General features: G+C 32.5%; 1 protein-coding gene across 2 annotated transcripts in view; it reads right to left on the reverse strand.

Annotated features, from left to right (window-relative positions):
* The window catches only part of LOC118183816 (E3 ubiquitin-protein ligase MARCHF6), a 124,047-nt gene that overhangs the window by 41,789 nt on the left and 58,190 nt on the right, over positions 1 to 24,068 (reverse strand). For both annotated transcript variants that reach the window (XM_035353423.2, XM_035353422.2), the window contains exons 12-15: positions 18,178 to 18,402; positions 3,961 to 4,164; positions 578 to 729; positions 287 to 470 (exon numbers count right to left, since the gene is read on the reverse strand). In XM_035353423.2, the coding sequence (XP_035209314.2) occupies positions 287 to 470; positions 578 to 729; positions 3,961 to 4,164; positions 18,178 to 18,402 (765 nt within the window). The remainder of the gene's footprint in view (positions 1 to 286; positions 471 to 577; positions 730 to 3,960; positions 4,165 to 18,177; positions 18,403 to 24,068) is intronic.

The following is a 24,068-nucleotide window of genomic DNA, read 5'->3' on the forward strand; positions in this document are numbered from 1 at the left end:
TTCCATTTCCATGTTTTAGTTAAATGGTAACTAAATCAACGTTTCTGATCTTATGCAATTTTTAACCTGCAAAAGCACATTATGAACAATTCTATAGAACCATCCTCTACATAATCTGAACAACAACAACAACAAAAAAAAAAAAAAAAAAAAAAAAAAAAAATTGACAAAATAAATAATAATAAAACTGTAAAAATGTTTGCTACACAAATCCAAGTTTAAAAAAATAATAATAAACATACACATGCTACTCTAGTTTATAACAAAAAACATATAAAAATATTACTTGTTCGTCAATATCTGTATCGCCCAATAGGTAGGAACGCATATCCAATATGTACGAGACTCCAATGCACCATGTACGTATGAAAAGTTTCAACCAATGCCTCATGTGTCCTTGCTCTAACAAAGCAGGTAATATAACTTGCAATAATACAAGCTCTAATGATAGCTCACTGTAAGGCATTTCACTGAAAAATAAGTTGTTTTTCTTAAAAATCTACACATCTTAGTTATCTCTAGTCTATAAACTCTCTTAAAAATTTGTATTTATTTTTAAAATACAAGTAAGAAATACCTTGATAATATGACATAATATGGAAGAAAACCAGGAATTAATTTTTCAACTATTCTCACAGGAAGCCAAACGACAAGAAGAATGGTAGTCCCAAATGTTACTAAGGACATTAATACTCTACGAATGTGCCTCAAAATAGGAGAATGTATCATCTGAAAAATACGCATTATTAATTAGAAAGTCCTTATATAATTAACTAATAAAACATATTTTAAATTATTTTTATAAGTATGAACATACTAAATTTATATTGTTCCCCTAAATTATCTGGTAGATATTTGAATTACTTCTACAATGCATCCCTAAAAGTATGTGTGCACAAATAAATTCACTCTGAAAGCACTGGAAATTTTGACAGGCTTTACTCAAAACATTTTAGATAAATGAAAAATTTTAAATAGTAACTCAAAAAGGTATTTCTAATATGAATGGCTATTTGAGATAATATCAATATACACTCTTAGACAATAAAACGACACATTAAGAAGGAGTTATCCGAATGGAATGACAATTGGTAGAAGTGATATAAATGTACAGAAAAGGATGATTTATTGAAGTGATAGAGCTTCACAAAGTGAAAAAGTCAGTAATGCGTTTGTCCACCTCTGGCCCTTATGCAAGCAGTTATTCGGCTTGGCATCGATTGATAGAGGTTGCGGATGTCCTCCTGAGGGATATCGTGCCAAATTCTGTCCATGTCCAACTGGTACATTAGATCATCAACATCACAAGCTAGTTGGAGGGCCCTGCCCATAAGAGGAGATAGGAGAGAGATCCGGCGACTTTGCTGGTCAAGGTAATGTTTGGCAAGCACTAAGGCAAGCAGTAAACATATGCAATGTGAGGGCAGGCACTACCTTGCTGAAATGTAAGTCCAGGGTGGCGTGACATGAAGGGCAACACAACAGGCCTTAGAACTTCGTCAACGTACCGCTGTGCTGGTACCGCTGTAAGGTTGCGAAGGATGACAACCAAAGAGATCCTACTATGAAATGAAATGGGACCCCAGACCATCACTCCTGGTTGTCCGCCTGTCTGCCGGAAGACAGTAAGGTTGGTACCACACCGCTCTCCGCATCGTCTCCAGACTCGCCTTCGCTGGGCATCGGGGTTCAGTTCAAAGCGGGACTCATCACTGAAGACTATTCTACTTCAGTCAGTGACATTCCAGTGCGAATGAGCTCGACACCACTGCAAATGGGCCTGACGTTGTACAAAGATCAATGGTAGTCGGTGCAAGGGGGCGCCATGACCTCAGCCTCCTTTCTGTGAGGCGTCTATGAATGGTCCTTGTCGTCACTGAAGCACTAGTTGCACATACAATCAATGATAATGATGCATCTGGGGCTGTGAGTGCCGCTCTGACGAATGCTCGGTGTTCACGTTCTGTCATTTCTCTAGGCCTATTGGTTCCTTCTTGACGCTGCATGTGGCCATGGTTCACCTATTCCTGCCAACATTGTCTAATAGTGGCATTGTTCCAGCCTGCCAGTTGCGCAGATCAGATGTGCTGTAGCGACAAATGTTCATTCATTGGCAGCCAAAAGGTAAAACTTCGCATTTTCTGCCAAAACCTTTGCGTCAAAACTAAATTTTGCATATCAATTTGTGTCCAATTTGCTTTATTTTCTCGGTGCGTCTTAGAGTGGATATGTGAATCACTACAGTGATTTTTTTTTGGTCTTTTTTTGTCTTAGAGTGGATATGTGAATCACTACAGTGATTCAAAAATATATTGGTATAGCAAGACGAGCATCATAATGGATATTCAAGAACTGCTATTAACAACGAAGTTGAAAATCTAAGTGCTTATGAACAGTCCTCTGTGCACTATGAATGGGTATCATTTCAAACTGATGTTAGTTAAAGATTGATTATAGGAAGCAAACAAACAACATCCTTAACAGGTTAAAATTATTCAAAAGTGAAAATGATCTAACAAATGGCTCAAGTTTGAAATAAGAGTTCAAAAGGAAATCCACGCAAGTTCCTCGCAACAATTTTATTTGGGCACAAGGTTCGTTCCATGGAGCTCAATGATGTTAAACAAAATCATTGCCAATGATATGATTTAAATCCATCATGTAGGGATGACACCAAAACTATTGGTGAGGCCAAAATCATGGCGTGAAACTTCTATCACTTATAAGAATTATATCAATTAGTTTAGATCATCAGTGTCATAGTAGATCACATAGAATGAAGAAACAATGAAATTGCCATTAATGATCACTTTATATGAATTCCATGCCATTATCAGCTTTATAAACAAAGATCAACATGATTGTGCTTTCAGGAAAATTCTAGCTAAAATTCATGCATCAAATGCCCCTGTTAAAAACTTAATGAAAAACTGAAGACTGGCATGAAAACATCGCCAACATATACCACATCTATATTTTGACATGTAATTTCAATTTCTGTAATAGTTTATGAAATATACACGTTTTCATATTTTTTAATCATTCTGAACACATCACATAAACTCCTTTCAAATTATTCACTCTCCCCCCCCCACGGCTGGGTGCTAAAACAGCTTATTTCCTTTTACCTCCCCTTTAAATTCTGCAATTACTTGTTGTTGCCAAAAAAAGCCCATGCACTTTTTAGTAGCAAAATTAAGCCTCACGAATAAGAAAAATGTTCAAGGGGTGATTAATCCTAAAAATATATACTAAATTTGATGGTTACTGACATTTTACAACAGGCTTATATAGAACATCATAGCAATTAAAAATAATAGATAATATTACATGGATATGTATTACTTATTATATAACAGAAAATCCTAGTTAATTTTTTCAAACATATATGATAAAATTTAAACAGCTATATATAAAATGATGAAAATTAGTATGTAATATATTTGTGAAAATTAGTGCACAATATATATATATATGATTAAAATGAAACTTTTCGTAGGAGTCCAGAAATCCGCAAATCTTGGGACCAGAGGTTGTGCGGATTTTAGGACAGAAAAGATAAATCATAATATTCATACTAAAAGTGCAAAATAAACAAGGCGTATTAGATACATTTAATTAAATTATTATATACATTACAATTATTTATTATATGCATTAAATTATTATTAAATATAAATTGATTATATTATTCATTGTATTATATGTACACAGCATCGAGGTTTGCCGATTTCGCCTCATACAAAGATTTCCGGTTTCAGATTCCGGTGTTAGAATCACTGTTGCTGTAAAATTTCAACAGCTTTTTTTTTTATTTTTCAGTATATCACACAGCTTTTAAAGTTTTACATAACAACCCCACACTGAACATAATTTTTAAATATAAAATTTTAGATATTATGAACATATTTACAACTGAAACTGGTCTAAATACTACTATCTGAAGTAATATTTTCTTACCTCTTGAATGGGATTGAAGTCTGGATCATTAAGGTTCTTCAGAAACCATAAAATTCCCGGCCGCAATACTTCTCGTAGTAGCAGAATAAAAGAAGCAAAATAAAAGACATACACCATTCCAGCAAGCCAGTGAATAAACATGGAAGTTCCAGGAGCAAGCCTAAAACCAGCTTCTCTGTCATGGATTGTAGCATCTAACATTGTCTATTCAATAGAATGAAATTGATTATATGTATAGATAGTTCAGAAACAAAGATTATAATTAAAGTTGCGGTTTCAAAACACTCTAACTTTAAAACTTACTGGTCAGAATTACTTGATATTTTACCAGAACAATGGTGAGGCAATGGAATTTTGTTTGGTTAAGAAAAATAAATAGTTCTAAAATGTGCCGAAGATGGCGTTGTCAGGGTTCACATGGCTGTTGTGGAGGTATGCACATTTCTAAGACTTGACATGTGCCCCACAGACATAGCCGTAATAAAAATGCAGAACACGTAATGCTTTATCATGGCTGACAAAGAAGGATCGCACTCTGCTCGTGAAGCTTTTCTGTCATCAGAACGGTGATGTTATGTTAACAGTTATCAGGAAGTTCTAAACATTAAAAGGCATAAAATTCAGAGAGACTGGTTTGTTTATTTGAGGTAGAGGACAAAAACCAGTTAGGGTGGCTGCGGTGGAAGATGTGGCTACAACATTACAAGAATAGATGAACAGTGATGCAGGAATAAGCACTGCACGGGGAATTGGACTGGTAAAATAGCAAATCATTCTGACCGGTAGTTTTAAAGTTGGAGCATTTTGAAATTACAACTTCAATTATAATCACCCTGTATTAACAAAGAAATATATTAGCATTCACAAAATTGACTCTATCAATATTTCTTGATACTAACATTTTAAATTATGTTTCAATGATTAAGGATAAGTTTAACAAACTCCAAAGAAAACTAACACGACAATTCTGATTCTAATAGCTTAAGAATATAATACTGATAATTGTTGCTGCCATAGTAATTCCGTAAAGATGCCATTACGATGATAACGAAGACCTTAGACAACTAAACGACTTCGAAAATGGTCGCATTGTAGGGCTGCATGAAGTTGGGTGGTCATACCGAGCAATAGGCCACCACCTGCAACGTACAGACAGGGCTGTGCAAAGATGTTGGCAACAATGGTTGCTACAAGGAAATTGCTGACAAAATGAAGGTTCTGGAAGGCCAAGGAACACAAATGTGAGGCAAGATAGGATGACTGTTCGGCAGGCCCGAACCACGCCAACAGTATCATTGTCGACTATTCAACGCACTAAAGCTATGTCTATACCTCCTGTGGTACTGTACACCATCTCATGGCACTTGTCTAAGGTGGAGTTACATTCACACAAGCCTTTAACCCTCCGGGGGTTTTGAAAGAGATAAGGTACTGTTTTGTAAAGCGTCAGCAGCTTTGTCAAGAAATTGCTTCAAAACGCATGGAAGGTTTCTGTCAATGTATCCACCGAAAGCATTAAGCAGTTTTTTTTACCCCCTACACCTGCGGAGACTGTAAAAGTATCAATCACTGTCAGAACTTTGCCCTTCCGGAGTTTTCAAGAAGGAGAATACTTCGAAAGCGATCTGACCTTGTAACAGTAACTGTTTGCTTTATGCTATGGATTTTGTTATCAAATGAAAATTTTGAGGGAAACTGAAAAATCAAAACTTTAAAAGAAAAATATATATATATATGTTTAATTTTTTTCCCGTTCATAAATCTCCATTTTTATGCATGTATACATGTGTGTGTGCGTGTTTATATATATATATATGTTACGGTGAAACACCGAAATCTGGAGAATGTCGACTTTCACCGGTGAATGTCAACATTCACATAGTCGCTTGGTGTATGTCCGAAATATTTTCCAAATACTCTTATTTCTGACTTACGCCGGTAAATGTCGACATTCACCATGTGCTAATGGTGAATGTTGAAAATATAAGAATATTATATTTTCTTCTCCGTAATTCAGTCTCGAAAAAACGCACTTGAGACTTGAAATGAGAACCTAAGAATATAAGAACTTAAAACACACAGTACATTCAAAATGAGAAAGGAAAATAATAGAAGTTAAAAACTTACTAAATTATGTGATTCAAATCTATTTACTGCAACAATTTAAACTATTAGGACACTTTGAATTACACAAGACAGGGTTGCCACTCAAACAGGAGAATGCCTGACTTTTCCAGGTTTTCCAGGTGTGCATAAGGTATTTATTAAAAAGAAAAAAAAAAAAAAAGGTTTAAAAAGATTTTGCGGTAAAATTCTAGTATACAGTAAGGCTTTGGCACAATTTTGAAAATTGTCGCCAAGACCAAAATGACCCGTTTACTGCACATCATGATGTCGCCAAATCCCATTATTATGTGTGTTTCAAGAAAATTCCAGTCTATCCACATAACGTACGTTGGCTGTGCTAAGAGGTAAATTAATTATGGTATTACTTGTATTGTGTAGCAAATTCACTTAATTATTCAATAAATCCCAGAGGACATTTATTCTTAATTATTCTTGGTACACTTTGTTTGATAATTTTGTTTAGTTTTCCACTTAAGAAACTTAATAAAATTTAAGATATATACATTGGATAACAAATGTATGCTTTATTTAATTATTACTCATGATCATCACCAGTTCAACACGAGGCTAATCCGGTCCTTATAAATCACAACGCAATGCTAAATAGTTAGGTTAGATTTTAGGTAAATTTAATTTGCGTGAGGTATGTTCTTAAAAGGCACCTTAACACTTGAAAACACAAATATAATTATAATAGTTGTTGTTTTCTCCACTGAAGATTGAGATTAGAATCTTCCCAATCTGGAATAAAATAAGGCTTTTTTTGCAGACATTCTGCAGCTAAACGAAAGAAAGAAATCTATTTTAATAAATTGAGGTATTTTATATTTATTTCGCAGCATACATAAGGAAAAAGTATGTGCATTAAATTTCGTGATGGTATGTCATCATACTGCTATAATTAATTTCAGGATTATGCCAGAGAAAATTTCCTGAAATTTGGAAATATTATTTACTAATAATAAATAAATTTAGAGGGAAGAAGCAACATTAAATTATATGAATAACATAAAAATAAAGATAATTACTTAAAAATTGAATTAGAATAATCAACGATATTTTAGCGAATATAGTTATATTACATGGCTAGCCTAGATAACTGATTACTATTTTTTTTATTTTACTGCAAAATGGCAAGGTATTTATTAAAAAAAAAAAAAAAAAAAAAAAGGGTTTAAAAAGGTTTTGCGGTAAAATTCTAGTATACGGTAAGGCTTTGGCACGATTTTTAAAATTGTTGCCAAGACCAAAATGACCTGTTTACTGCGCATCATGATGTCGCCAAATCCCATTATTATTCTAACCAAAGAACGTATATGTAAAGAAGAAAAGGTTCCATACAAGTAAAATGCTATTACGCCGCTAGAATGCGGAGGGAAAATTTGCAAAGGGATTTGGCGACGGAACCTGGCGACCAGAATTTTCCTCTCCGCGATGTGTACAGGAAATTGAGAAACATGTGTTAAGAAGAAACGCTCTTTGACAAAAGGAAAACTACGAAAATCCATTTTTAAATTATTGCGAAAAATCCAAGAAGAAACGTTTTATCAAAGGACGTTTCTTCTTGGATTTTTCGCAATAATTTTAAAAACAGATTTTCGTAGTTTTTTTCCATTGAAAATAACTAATCCATGAATTAATTTACTTGCGCCAAAAAATATTTTCTTTTCCTTTAGAGTTTAACCACTTGCACTAAGACTTAAACTTCACGGTTGCGGTGCCGTGCGCTACAATCTCGTTGTTAGGCGACGTATGCACCACGTTATTTTCATTTTTGCGATAAATGCTTATCGCCGTGGTGTTCATGTCGCTCGCGGTTTGAGACAAAAGCATCTTGACGTGCGTGGCACGTCTTTTTAGCGCAAGTGGTTAAAGAAATTTTAAATGATATTCATTTTATGAACTCTTGATAACGTGACCTTCGAACTTCGACACCGGTTTCGAGCTTTGGCGACAGATATATCAGACATGCACAGCTGTTTCCCTCTATGATGGAACAGAGCCACGTCTGTTGCAGAGAGGTTTTCCTTCTTTACAATACATATTCTTTGATTCTAACCTCCATGGTACCATATACTAGGATTAAACCCATTTTGTTTTATACGAGAACAGGTACTTTCTTTAGTTCATGCATTGGACATGCGATTCTCGAGAATACAGGAAACCAAAAGTTGCGGGAAAGTTGCTTTGCCTTTCTAAAAGACAATCAAATTGGAGCTGCGAAAATTGGCTCTATGCCAGCTACCCGAATGACACTCACGTGTTACATAATTCGCCAAAAAAGTTATCTCTTCCGAGGTCGGGCAAAAATCGCTTTTTTTGGCGGGATCGTTATATGAACATTCCTGACTTTTCCAGATTTTGACAAAAATACTTAAATTCCCTGAATATTTTGGTCAATTTTCGAATTCCGACTTTTCTCGGTTTTTCAGGTAAGCGTGGCAACCCTGACAAGAGGTCCTTGCTTTTACAACTGCATTTATTTGTGGAACACTTCCTTTCGCAATGACAGCACGGACATGTACTCCTCTCTTTTCGACCTACACCAGAGCATATCTGTGATTGTTGACATACACCGGTGAGGGTCTGAATGTAGAAGAATGTAATGCAATATTCGATCTTTCACCAACGCATTTGGTGAATGTTGACATTCTCCGGTGAAAGTCGACATTCTCCAATTTCGGTCTTTCACGGTAACATATATATTTAAATTTTATGGAAATCAATGTGCATACGGCAGTAATATCAAAATATTTTTGTGTTTATAACACCCTTCACTTTAGTTGTTGAATTTACCTCTTATATACGATTGCTTGCTAGGATAAAAGGAATATTTTCTCACTAAAACAATATGATTTGCAATAGTTCCCAAGATAGTTTACTTTTTTTAATAAGGTAAAATATCTTTTTACTTAGAAAATTTTATTTGCAACTTCGGGTACTTTTGATCCAGAGTTTATTTGACGCGAAGGATATAAATAATATTTCAAAATTTACTTGATATAATGACAGAACTAATTAACTAAACATGAAGTAAAAAACTTGTTTATTTGCTAATCATAATCACAGACGTCTAAGTTTTTGTCATGCAATTTTCCACTTTTGTGTATAGCCATGAGTAAGGAAAGCAGCAAGTTTATTAATTGTGCCATAATGATATTGTTTTCTTTAAAATCTAAGAAAATATCAGTATATTTTACTATTCCACTACTTATTTGGGGGGGGGCTAAGAGCAAATAAACAGGTGCTCTTAGAAATTCCTGCGTTGAAAAATTATAAGAACATTAATGAAAAAAGACATCGGATTTTGACAGATTGATGCTTATGGTTTTATTAATCTCTATAGATTTAACTCTTTCTCTCTATATAGAAAGAATTAAACAGAGACTCTAGTCAAATGTCATGATGCTTACTTATTTTTTAAATTTTATTTAATTTGACTATGGCAAAGCACTTGAATGTTACCTGCCTAAGGGTAGGGATGTCTTCGTGGAGGAATTTCTGAGGAAAACTGTCTCATATACACGTTGCATGTGGGAAAACAAAGAAAATGCCTACACAGTGAGCTCGTTTGCCGAAACTCGAATTCTCAGCCGAATTATCAGTGTTCAGAGACTTTATTGCTTGTTCGCTGATGGGCCAACGCTCTTGATGCGTTTTATTAAATATAAGTTTTGTATGTGCAGTTGGAAAAGTTAAAATATTTTTTTCAAAATATTATAGTTAAATAGAGGCAATGCATAGTTTTACTAAATATTTTCTATCAGTATTACTTTCAGTGTAGTTACCTAATGCAGAAACATATAGTTTTATAAATATTTATATTTATAATTTGGTTTTCGATATAATGAATTAAGATTTCCCAGAATTCTATACATTCTTAAATTTCATTTTTCAGTATAATAATATGCAGTTAATTTTTAAAGGGTGTAAATGGTGAGAGTTTTGAAATATGAAAAGAAAATTATTTTTGCGCTCAAAAAAATGCAAATGATAACGAATTTTAAAATAAAATTGTGTAGATCTGATCATGATTAGATTCATCTTCTTTCAGTTAGGTTATTTTCAAGAATATTGATGTGTTCAAGAATACACATGATCAAAGTGCGAATATTAGAAATTATATAAAACATGCAGTGAAGTAAAAGTAAGCAACAGAAATTCAACTAATTTCAACGAATACCCGGGATAATATGATCACAATCTATCTGAATATTTAAGAAAGTCTTGGCAACAGGTTTGCTTCCTATAGGCTCATATTATTATTTATGTACATGTGTGACTCTTATTTTTTTATACAGAGAATGTTTTTCCCATCTAGGGTTTGCAACAAAAAAATTAAAGGTTTTAATTTCCATAAAACAAAATACGAAACAGACATTCTAGGCAAAACTGAAGTGTAGAACTCTTTTTATTCACCAAAATGCACAATATATTTCTACTTCAACTAAAAGAAGCCAAATTAAGTTTTGTTCACATGGCTGGTTGGCTCAGTTAGAAATAAATATATAATCTTTTATTCCTTCTTTCCTCTAAGAAACATAAATTCAACAAGATACTTTTTTTTTTTTTTCCCCCAAAACAAAACGCGTCATTTAATTATTTTCAATAAAAAATAGTTTATACTATTTGGATATTGCAGAACATAGGATAGCTATTTATTGCAAATATACTATCGTGAAGAGCTTTCTAAGGGAAACTGACTTTGCACGAAACACCTATGATGCAGTCATCCCATTCACCTATGTTCGAACCTAAATCAAACTATCGGCAAGTGTTTTATCATTCGGCTATTAGCAAGATTCAACTAGATGAAACAATTCAAAACTTTTATTCGCATACAGCACTAAAATCGACACTCGCAATAAGAGAATTCTAGTCTTACTATATTTCTTGTGCTCTGTAGTTAGCTAATTTTAATGCAAAGCAGGTAATATCGATATTAGAAAACTTTTAAAGTAAATTGCACTTTCGGATTTTCTTTCGCATCATTCTAAATTTTACAGTGGGAGCCCAGTTATACGAACAGAAACAAATAATAGTTATATAGGTCCAGGGGGTACTGACTCATGGATAGCAGGAAAGAAGTCTTTTTCATCAAAGGTACCATATATAATATGTGGATGACCATGCACATTGCCTTTCATTCTTATCGTCCCTCCTCTAATTTTCAGCGCATATCCTGTTCTTTCTTCTAGTCGTTTAGATTACCACTTCTTTTCAACATGCAACCTATGTGAAAATACTTGATCTGTTTTTAGAAATAGAGCTAAACTTTTCTCAGTATCGTAAGAGAAAGACGTTCAACCGAATGTAAGAACACATTTCTGTGAGTACAATTTTGTAGGAATATCTTCTGCAAAATGCTTCAATTTTATAATAAATATGTGCATAATATATGCAAAATTTAAGAAAGGATTTTATAGTCATATATATATTTACAAATTCGTTTTTCAAAATCGTAGTTTTTTTTTTTAACCCCAAAGGGGCGCTAAGACAGATGGCCTACTAGTCTCAAAACGGCATTTTATAACGTTTCACTATAAACGGCGAATCAACTTTTAAATTGTTGCCACCAAATATTATCGTCCTGTATATTTAAAGAAATTAAATCCTTAAGAATTTTCACGAATATATGTCTTGCATTATTAAAAATACAGTACCTAGAGCCATCAAATTAAGAATAACCTAATTCTTCACTCAAATATGCACACTGGAAACTGGAATTTTTAAGTTCGAATTTGTTTTATTATCTTTTTCATATTTTGTAAAACTTTGACGAATTTTTGATTAGAAACTCAACAGTTTCAAAGCGAGCAGTGGTAACACCAGTGAATAAAATACTCCAGCGTGCGAGACTGTTTATCGGAAATACTAAAGATATGCTGCTTTTAAATATTTTATGATATTGCTGTTGAATTGGAATTTATGTGCTTTAATTGCAAAGAACTTGGTATTTAATAAATAAAGGTAACACACAAAGCGTGAAAAAAGTCCCTTTGGGCGTAATATAAAATCTGAAAGCTTCTGGATTTTATTTTAATATTTTTAATTTTATAATTCCTTTTTAAAATCCAAATTAGTGTTAGTATGGAAGGGCTATTAGTTTCGAAACGGCATTTTGCGTCGAATCACTTTAAATGCCCGAATCACTTTTCAAACTGTTGCCACCAAATATTATTTAAAGAAACTAAACAATGAGAATCTACATGAACATATGTATGTTTTTCGCATTGCAGAAAAAGAATGTTATCTAGAGTCATCACATTGGATCACATAGTCCTCCACCCGAACAAGGACACTTAGAAGGCCGAATTTAGAATCTGGAATAAGTTTTTATTGTCTATTTCATATTCTGTAAAACTTTACCGGATTTTTGATTAAAAATCTCAACAGTTTCAAAGCGAGCAATGGCAACACTGTAAGGAATAAAAGATTTTTGTCTACAGCCTGCGAGCCCGTGTATCGGAGATTCTAATGATATGCTGTTTCTAAATATTTTTAGCCCAAAGTGGTGTTAACCCAAATGCTCTCGAAACATGTATGTGTCTGTAAATGAGAAAAAAAAAAAAAAAAGAAAAAAAAATGCCCATTTAGACCTAATATAAAATCTGTTTTCATTTTTTTATTTATTGTTTTGGGTACTGAATCCAGTTTTACATAACTTTTAAACCAAACATTTTGCACTAGCGTTATTTTTTTTATTTTTTATAAAACGTTTTAGAAAAGTATTTAAAATAAATGGATCTTATATCAACAAAATAAAGAAAGTGCATAACTGTCATAAGAAAAACTGAAGCAAGGAGGATAAAAAGTTTCGCAGGTCGTATTTTTAAACTAATCTAATTAGCTTATTATATAAAAAAGCCGGTTATTATTTTGTTTTCTATGATAATAATAGAAAAATAATGGGAATAAAGATGCCTTCAGATTTCTTTATGTAGAGTAACATATTTATATTAAAATTAATTCCATAATCGTTAATTTTAATAAAACAGAATTATATTTGCATGAGGTTTGCCTATTTCATAAAAAGCATGTACATATTTATATCCTATAAAATAATTTGTTAAAATTTTACAGGGTATTTGAATGGGTTCCAGACTTGCTTGTTTGGGGGCTTGCTTGTTATTTAATAAAATAACAAGAAAATATTTATACCAAATGCACACGATATATATATATTCTCTTTTTCGAGCTTATATAAAAGGAGAGTTATATAAAACATTTAGTAGGAATGAAACTTTTTTACAGCTCTAAGCTGATATTATGATGATGCATTATAATGCTGTGCTGTTGTTATTTACTTTCTTATACAACTGAATGAATTTTAAAATATTTATTCATCTTGAATTTATTTCATAGCTCTAAAATTATTTTCGATTATATTTTGGCAAAATAGTTTGTTTTGAGAAGGAAAAAATATATCTCAAATGATTTTATCATTTCTATTTTAGAATAATGCTTATTTATCCGGGAATATCTTAAAAAGAGTACAAGCGGTTATGATTTTAATGTAAGAAATTAACTGAATAAAATTAGGCTTTCAGTTATGGACTAGTTTGTCTACGAATGCATGAAAGACTTGTGAAATTTAAGTGTCTGCAAAGCGATTGTGCGAAAAAAGTGCCGTTGAATATGTTGTTCCTTACCTTGCTAATGTGTGTGTGATTATGGCAAAGCCTCGAGGGCTATCTGCCTAAGGGGAGGGATGCCTTCGTGGAGGACTTTCTAAGGGAAACTGGCTCGTATACACGTTACACATGGGAAAAACCACGAAAACGCCCATGCAGCCAGCCCCCTTATCTTGCTAAAGAAAATTTAGAGAAATAAGACGGTTCCTAGTACTTATAAAAGATAGTGAAACGATCGAAAACTGTGTTTAAAAACGCAACTTCTGTGTAGTTTGTGCTTGAAAATAATATTTGAAATCTCTCCTGAAAAATTTTGATTAAAAATATATATCAGTTAATTTGCATCAGACGAGTATGGATTTCTTATTCTAACAGCACACTGAAAAACATATTACTCATTCACATATTTATTTCTTTTGCAGAACGAAAAGAAATTTGCTTCATACATTTGTAATAAAATGAGTCAAAAAACTGAAAACTGTTGTGCTGAAGCCTATTTTATTTTTATTTATTTTTTTATTTATTTGAAATTGGTACCATGGTTCTGCCCAGAACGGTGAAAAAATTGTTTAGTCTTGCAATCTTTTTCAAGCATGTGTACATTACAACTATCAGGAATCTACTACCAAAATGCACTTTAATTAATGATAATTGCACATTGATTTAGTGAAAACTGTATCTTTTTGTTACTCTATAATATCAAGAATACATTTTTAGAACTGGGAAAGAAAATTATATTTAGAATTGAAAGAAAATATGAATTTCACAATTTTTTTGCATTTTACAAAATATTTAAGAATTAATAAAGCAATACTGAAATAAAATATGAAAAGATATTAAAACACAAAGTAAATGGTAACAAATGACCCAGATATAAAATAATTTTGCTTTTTTATAATACTTATTTTATCAATTCTTTTTTATTTGTCCCCAAATTGATTTCTTTCTCAATGTATTTTTGCTCTGAAAGTGAATACCAAATCGTACAATTGGTATCATTGACAGTGACAAGAATAATATTACCACATATGTATTAATTACGGAAATAGGAGCCAGTTCCACTTAAAAAGTTCTCCGTTGAAGCTTTACTGCTCTTAGGCACAGAGCCAAGAGTATTAATTACGAGATTAACATCACTGGAAATGTAAATCACAATAGTAAGCACCGATTGTTATTGATGCCTATTAAAACATATACTATTATGATAATTATCTCAAAAAGTGATACGCCCACCAACGGCCAAGCAGTAAAATTGCTGAACACAGGTAGTTTGGTTCGAATCCCAGTGAACGGGCTGGCTGCATGGACGTTTTCATGATTTTTCCATTGTGTAACATGTATAAAAGCCATTTTCTCTTAAGACAGTTCTCCATGAAGGCATCCCTCCTTATTCAGCTAGCCTTCGAGCGCTTTTCAAGTAAACCAAACCAAAGAGAAATATTTCAAACGAAGCATAGATATTAAATTTTAAATAATTCTATTTTGTTTTTAGGCTGTGAAATTATTTGAGTGGACGTGAAGGAAGGATGCCATAAAAACTGCACATAAAATGTTAATAAGATGTGAAAACTGATTTCAAGAAATACATGCATAAAATTGGCCTTTTTAGTAAAAGAATCATAAGTATTAACTAATGAATTTAAAAACAAAGGTAATCAGTACCTAATTTAACATAGCTCATCAGTCCTTAGTCATAAATAACGTCCAATATAGCATAATAGCGGCCGAGCAGTAACGTCACTGAACACTTAGTAGTTTGATCTGAAATTGAGTTTTCCCCACTTGTAACATGAATACGAGCCAGTTTTCTTTTAAAAGTATTCCAAGAAGGCATCCCTTCCCATACAGAGACAGCCCTCCTTTGTTTTAATTAACCGTAGTCGTAAACAACAAATTGTTTTCCCATCCCCCAAAGTCCTGCATGAAAGTTACAGTTGTCTATCACCTACTTCCTTTTTCGAAATTTTTTGCATCACCCAGATCACCTTATTTTTTCCCCCTTCGTATAATGCTTGTGATGATTTTATAAAAAGCTATTTACATGTCTTTTCTACTAACAACTATTTTTCATAATTATTTACTCTTACCTGCTGAGAATTTAATGTCCCAACCGTTTCGAAATTTGGAAATATACACATCTTCATAACAGTAAAATATTCATAGTAAAATATCGTCCGAACCCTTTTATTCGATAACACTTTCAGTAAAACCGAAGTAATTTGCTTAGGGTAAAAAATGAATCATATGATTTCATGTACTTTCACTACTTTATTTTATCAACACCAAAAAGCCACCTAATTAAATACGATATTATTTGCGAATGATTTTCCTATCATTTCAAGGAAGTTTCTCAGTAGTTCATTTTAAAGGAGAAATCAGAAGAGTAAAACGAATTTTTCTTTAAGGAAACGCACCTTGTCCTCATATTTCAATAATAAATGTCTATACTTCACATTCACACAACTAAATGAATTTCGATACAAACATATAAATGACACATTAGTTTGAAACGGAATTACAAGATTTGAACTCTTTCAAAATCTCATTTTTTTTATTTCAGAACAATTATTCAAAATATATATTGAAGTAACTCTTTTTGTGAACTGTTATAATAATTTTAAAAAAATACAGTATCTTTAATCAATGCGCACAGCTAAAACAAAAATTATATCAAATTTCTCTGTTTCTACAGTCATTGTTAGATACCTGTTTAATTATTTATTCTATGCTAAAAGAAATTATTTGTAAATTAGGTGATGCCGAATTCTTTAAAAATTACTCATGGGTTCCGTGCAAATTACATTTACTTTTGCAGAAGAACTTTTGCTTCGCAAATTTTTCACATACATAAAGGTTTACCCAGTATTTTCCAGTTTCGGCATTAAAATTGCCCTCAGGTTGGCAGATGGTATGGCTGGATTTGATGTTTTTATTTACGACCATCCCATTGTAACATCTTTCTCTAACGATCGCTGTTTCCCCACTACCAATTAAGTGCGACAGGAGGTCGAAGGGAACGACAGTACAGAATATTCATCAACGCTTTCGAGACGGAAAGCATCATCAATGCTTTCGAGACGGAAAACGTAAGGCAGAAAAAATTGTTTGAAATGCTTTCGGATTCATCAAAAGCTAGCAAAATAATCCGTGTGAGATGATTTGGAAAGCAATCTTTCAATACGGAAAAATCCGTTCGTAACACTGAGAGGGTTATCAGCGGAATTGTCTGGAGTGATGTCACAGCCGATCATCATGGCATTGTACAGTGTTCAGCGATGAATCCCGCTTCACTCTTGAAGCAAATGACCACCTTGTTTGTGTCTGGAGAGGACGGGGCCAGCAGTCCCATCAGCTTTTGTTTTATAAAGGCATACAGCCATAACCCCTGGTATGATGGTGTGGGGCATTATTTCTTATGACAGCAGGTCATCTTTAGTCAACCTCCATACATGTTTAACAGGTCAACAATATGTTGATAACATCCTGCGGCCGGTTGCATTACCCTTCAAGGCACACCATCCTGAGACCATTTTCCAACAAGATAATGGCAGCCACATACTGCTTGCATATCTCTGGACTGCCTCCATGTGGTTGATACTCCTCCTCAGCCAGCAAGATCACCAGACCTTTAACCAATCGAGCCTGTCTGCGACATGATAGGTCGCCAGATTCAGACACCACAAAATATCGCAGATATCTGGAGCGACAACTAATCGATGCCTAACAGAATGTGTCGCAGCATGACATTAAGAACATCTACAATTCCTTGCCTTTACAAATTCAAGCATGCATTGCTGCCAGGGGTGGTTCGACCAACTACTAATTTGAACACTCAATGGGTGATTGTGAGCCATAAACAGGCACTATTGACCATGATTTTTTAATCATTTTATTATTGTTGTATTCAATACACAAATATTCAGTATACACATATTCAATTTTATCACAAACAACCACTTGCATCACGGTTCTTCCATTTTCTTGCAAAACTGTATATTCAATATTTCAGGACATCTTTTATTGATAAAACATAAACAATCATGTACAAACTAAATATTAGCAATGAGGTTGAATTGCAATATAAATGTTTCTAATAGATAATTCTTTTTGCTATAAAACAATTTAATGAAAAAAATATATAAACTGAAGTAAAACAGACTGTGGATTTTTAGTTAATTCACCAGGATTTTAATTACTAAAATTCAACTCGCTATAACTTCACACATTTTTTCCCACCAGACGAAAAGTAAAAAATTACATACATTTATTTTGCAAAAGCAACTTGACATTTATATACAGATTAGTGTTTTTTAATATACCACATGTACTGATGTCAAACTCATCATTAAACAAGTCACAACAGGTAAGAACTAATATTAAACAGATATATTTAACAAACAATTTAATAAAAATGTAATAATTATTATGATACAAAACATGTAAAGGAACAACTTACTAATGAGCAGATATCTAACCACCATCCACAAACTAATGGGAAAATGCCGATTTCTATAACAGACAAAAGAGAGACTTTAATGACAACGTAACAGATGCCGAGAAGACGCCTCGTTCGGTGCAGTCGAACTAATGCAGCTATTCCATGAAGCAATGCCAAAGCAATCCCAATGTTAATATAACCGAAAAGCGTTGTTAATAAACCTTCAAATTCTGGTGCTCGAAGCTGCAAAGACAATTTTTTCTATTTAGGAAGTAAGAAACAATGAAAATGTATAACTAAAAATAATAGGATATATGGATGAAAAGGAATCAAATAATTCAAATTTAGGTACTGTTCTATTTACTGGGACCGGAATCATCGCCAAATGTTTTGCTAAACTTGCTAAGAGATTGGTTCATATGAAGTCGCCAAAATTTAGTTTTAAAGTCGATCTCAAATTAAAAAGTAAAATTATGAATTTTCAAATTTCTTAATGAGATTACAAGTTCTAAAGATGTAATGGTTACTTCTGTTTTTATCTATGGATATAAAAATTTGGGACTTAACTAATGATGAAACATCTGCCATAAAATTTCTTCAGGAACGAGGAATAATTCACTCTGAAAGCAAGTGCACAAAAAACCTGCGATGATATGACGTGCCGAAAAAAAGAGGATTTCATTCTCAAAATTGGTGTTCATGTTATGCATCATGTTTAGTGTTTAGAATTAAGCCAAGAAACAGAAGAATGTTTTTTAATTGCTGCACCTAACCGCTTTGCAAGAATTTTGCTTAAAGTTATTGAAGGAAATATTATTGATGATACTACAATATACACAGACTACACTGGAAAGGGTACAATACTGAAGAACTGAAAGGTCAGATTTGAGCATTTCTGCATTAGCAATAGATATAATTTTATTGATCCCGATACCGGTTGTTACACACAAACTATTGAAAGCTTACGAGGCAGGGAGAAATGGCAAAACAAGCATCAACGTGGCATTGACCTAAACCAATAAGATTCTTATTTAATTGTTTTTATGTGATGGCGAATGCGGCTTAAACACCATCCACAAACTAATGTCTTCAGAGATTTTAAATGATATCTGCAGTTTCTTGCCTCCGTGTTGATTCCCTAACAGGGATTAAACAACTTGGAGAGGTTCCCCCCCCCTCCAAGTTGTTTAGAAAATTTGTAATTTTGGGAGTACCTGTTATTTTTTTCCTCTTGGATTTTTCTTGCACTTAATGGTATCAAAAATATTTTGACAATTATTTTTAAGTTTCCAATTTTTCGCTAAATCGCCAGCTTTTTGGTGATATCTGAATCCGGTCCCGATAATGGAACAGTACATAAATTTATAATATTGCCTTAATATTTTTACTATCATAAGTTAGCACTAAGAAAAATATTAAGGCTATCATAATATTTAAATGAGCTTTAAAATAGAATTAAAAATTTGTTCGAAATATAATGGCAGAAAACATTAAATATTAATTTTATAAAATATTCAAAGAATTCCTTTAACTAGGTTTGAAAGAATAATAAAAAAATTAGTAAATACGTAAAATTAAACTGATTATCAAAATCTTAGTCATGATTAGAATCAATGACACATTGAAGATTTTTAAATATAAATAATTACAACTTTTTATTTTGAGATAAAATTGTAAAATGTGCTAATACAAGATGGGTCAAAATGATGAAGTATTTAAAAAAGTGTGGAATAAAAACTACCACACACATTGATAAAAACTTGAAGAATTATTTCAAAAATGTTTTCGAATTTATTTCACAAAAGTTGAATCTACAAGCACACAACTGCTGAAATGTCACATAACAAAAATTATATTTCTTGCCTCACAGAAATTTATATTTTACAATCAATCATTTTCACAGGATTTGCAAGTATGACTGATTCTTCAGCTCCAGATTTTCTGGGAAAATGGATCATGATTTTGCCCTTAACATATCCCATAAGGGAAAGGGATATTACACTAAGTATCAGTGATATACAAGCCCATTCACCACCAAACTAGATTTTTAAAATGGACATGATTTTATGACAGATGATACAGCATATTTTGGATTGTTATAACATAATGGTGAGCATGTCGATTAAAAACTGTGGCAAATGTCAATTATGCCACTGCTCAAAATATTAGTTTTTCAATGAATATGAAATGTCTTTTCTGAATGAAAAAAAAAATCACAATGCTCCATTTTTGTATTGTTCAAAATACAAATTAGATGTTCAGTATGCTTTGCAGCACAAGGCTATGATTCACGAAGAGAGGGAATAGGTTTATAATTCTACACCAAGAGAGTATATTGTTGCTGAAGCATGTATAACTTATAATCTCCCTTTTTAGTGCTATTGTTGAAGAGACCCAAGGAAAAAGTTTCTGATTAGACTACATCTTTGAAAATATGACATTTTCAGCCAAAAGTTGAAGCACAAATCAACCATTCTTCTATAATCCAAAAGTGCAACTGCTGCTGTGAGACATGGTATGATGAATGCACAAGGTTTTAGCAGTGTTTGGGCAAAATTTAGACAATCCTTCAACTACAGAAAAGTTCTACATAAAAATATCTGCTTCATACAAGGAAGTAAAAATTGATAGAAAGAACAAAGTCATTAAATCGTATTTTTAACAATACTGTCATCTCAACTGCTTAGACTTTGTAAAGACTTTATTTTATTCTAACTAATTATTTTTAGTTTTACTTTTCTTTCCCTCCTGATTTCAGTTTCCTGCCCGGATGTAAATATTCAATGATGCAGCATGCAAATCTAAACATGTTTCAGAAGCAGTATTTAAAGTGTATTTCAAGCATTCAAAAGGAATAGTAGCTGAGTTAGTTCCGAGTTTATGCTAGGCATCTGAAATTAGCTCTCTAGTCAGTGTTAGACACCTTTCAGTTTCTACTGAGATTCCAGGCTGGGCTTTGCAGCGTGCAACCGATTTAGAGGTTTAGTTAAGCTAAGGAGCCAGTCATTAGCCATTTAAATTTATTGTGATTCGTTACGTTTTTATTTTCTGTTAAATTTAACTTAGCCACAAGTGACGGTAAATTGTCAGCACCGAGAGTGTGTATTTGTTGATTTTAGTTCAAATAAAAAGGTTATTTAAAGTTACTTCTGCAGTAATTATTCTTCAAAGACATAGCAAGTATTTGCTACTTCGTCTTCTACATAGGGTCTACATCATATGCTTCCAAAAAGAGCATATATACTCTATAACTTCATCAACAAAATTTTTGGTTGTACAGACATCTATAATGTCTGACATATTAAATGACATATTTTAGAAAAAATATAGAGCATAAGGTGTATTAACTCTGACTTGCTGTACTCTGCCATAGAAATTATCATTCAAAGAATGAGATTTTTAGAAGATACAAAGGTTTACTTGAACAGGATTTTCAAGTTATACCAAAATAATCACATTTGTATTGAAACAAATATAACTCTATCACAGTCTTCTTTCATCCATTTTTTAAAACAATCTCCAATTACGTACTTTTTTAGCATTAGAAAACTATCTATAAAATAATTGTCCAAAACCTGTTCAGCTGCATTACTCTAATGCTTTGATTATATCACAATATTTTTAAGAAGAAATGTAATTATAATGAATTAAAAAAATACTTAAAAAAAGATACTTCTTGTAAACATGAGATATCAGTTAACCGCCCCCCAAAAGAAACTGTTTTGCATAAGATATATTCCAAAATGAAGATTACTTTTACCATAATTGTATTAAAACATTTGCTACAATCTCTTAAGCATGCCCCATCTTTACCATAAAGAAAAACAAAAAATAAAATAAGAATATTTAATAATTATAATCAGCATAAAAATATTTAAAAATATCACCGCATACAAATATCTAAATAAAAGAAACTGATTTCATTTAAAAAGGCCATATATCAGTCAAACTAAAGTTGAGAAATTTCAAATTAAAATGATATATACTATTAAAGTCACCCAGTATGCTGCAAAAATTAATAGCAGGAACAATATTAGTACAGAAATACAAACAAGAATCACTACAGCCAATAGATGCTTCAATGAAATATGAAAATATATGAAATCATGCAAAAATTTTACTGTATAAAAGCCTTTAAGATCAATTTTGACATATGTATGTGAAACCTGAACCATGATGCACATGAATGAGGCCATAAGATTTTTGGAGGAATACAGAAAGTTGCTGTGCAGCTTAGAAGATCAAATTTGGAGCTATATCGCTCATATAATGAACCTAACATCATTAATTTCATTAAATGCTAAAGAATAAAATGGGCAGGCCACTTTATCAGAATGGATGTAGACCGTGCAACAAAAAAATGTCTTCAACACCAGACCAACAGGCACAGAGAAAAAAAGGCAGACCAAATCTAAGATGGTTAGACTGCCTAGAAATTGACTACGTGTCTTAAAAACCAAAAGTTGGAAAATATTAGCCTGGAAAAAGCTTCTTGAAAAGGCCAAAGCCTACCCTGGGTTCTTGAGCTATTGAGGAAAGTTCCCACCAGCGGCCAAGCAGTAAGTCACTGAACACTAGTAGTTCAATCTGAGGTTCAAATCCCACGAACGGACTGACTGCATGTGCATTTTCATGGTTTCCCCCATGTGTAACATGTATATGAGCAAGTTTCCTTTAGAAAATCCTCCACAAAGGCATCCCCCCTTATGGAGATGGCTCTTGAGGCTTTGCCGTAATTAAATAAACCAAACCAGACCATTGAGGAAGGACAGAAGTATGCTGCAAAATTAATCAATCAAGGGGGATAATAAATTAAAATTAAATTATGAAAGTTAGATAACCCTCTAATAGGAAATGCACATATCAAAATTAAAACAAACATAAACATTTCAAAATTTAAACAAAAAAAATTGTTGAAAATTCCTTGGTCTTTTCAAGGAGAAACTTGAAGATTTTCAAAAGAACCATATTTCTGAATTATATCTAGATGATTGTTAATACTAGAAAATTTTTTAAAAATTAAAAGAAAATGCCAATTAAGGTAATTAAAGCATTTTAAAAATGTAAGAAAGTAAATTAAATTTGTTTTAAAAGTGTAATTAATCATCAAGATGTAACCTATTCTGATGTGACCCCAAAATAAAAATTATAAACATTTTAAAAGGATAAAAATAAATTCTCGAGTCAGAAACAAGAAAAACCATTGCAAAATCAAAAGCTAAATGCTAAAATTATTAATTAAATGTAAATGAGAAACCTGAATAAATATGGGTAAATTCAAAGCAATGTGCTAAAAAAATAAAAAGAATCACCATTTGGTAAATCGAGCAATGTGCAAAATAAATATTAAAATTAATTTACTAAAAAAATTATTAATTAAATTTCGAACCTAATGAAAAGCAGAACTCCTAAAAACTATACAATCAAAAGTAACAACTGTTAAAATAAAAGGGTTGATCTTTACATTATGGTAACTTGGCGATTTTTTGGCGAAAATTTGGCAACCAACTCTCCTACAGCAACCCTCTATTTTTTTTCCCCCGCCGCCATTTTGTCTTCACGAAGTAAAGACATGTTTCTTCTCTTTTTATCTACTGAACACTTCTTCCAACAATCTACTAGCCGAATTACACTTATGCTAGAAGTTTTATCAAACAAAACTGCTTAATCATGACAAATATTCACTGCAAAATTGGGAAAAAGTGCACAATACCATACTCCTTACGCGTTTTTCAAAATAACACATACACATAAACCATGTACACGCTGACTTATTTTTACTTAAAAAAACATCCCAGAATTGCACAAAAATGGCATTGCGCACACTCTTCACTATATCCATGTACACTGCTTTTTTCTCATAAATTAGAAAAATTTCACGAAAATACATGACAATTTTCTCAATCTTT

Source organism: Stegodyphus dumicola, chromosome 7 (assembly GCF_044657685.1).
Source record: "Stegodyphus dumicola isolate Sdum_Otavi_A_Nest chromosome 7, ASM4465768v1".
NCBI classification, from domain to species: domain Eukaryota; kingdom Metazoa; phylum Arthropoda; class Arachnida; order Araneae; family Eresidae; genus Stegodyphus; species Stegodyphus dumicola.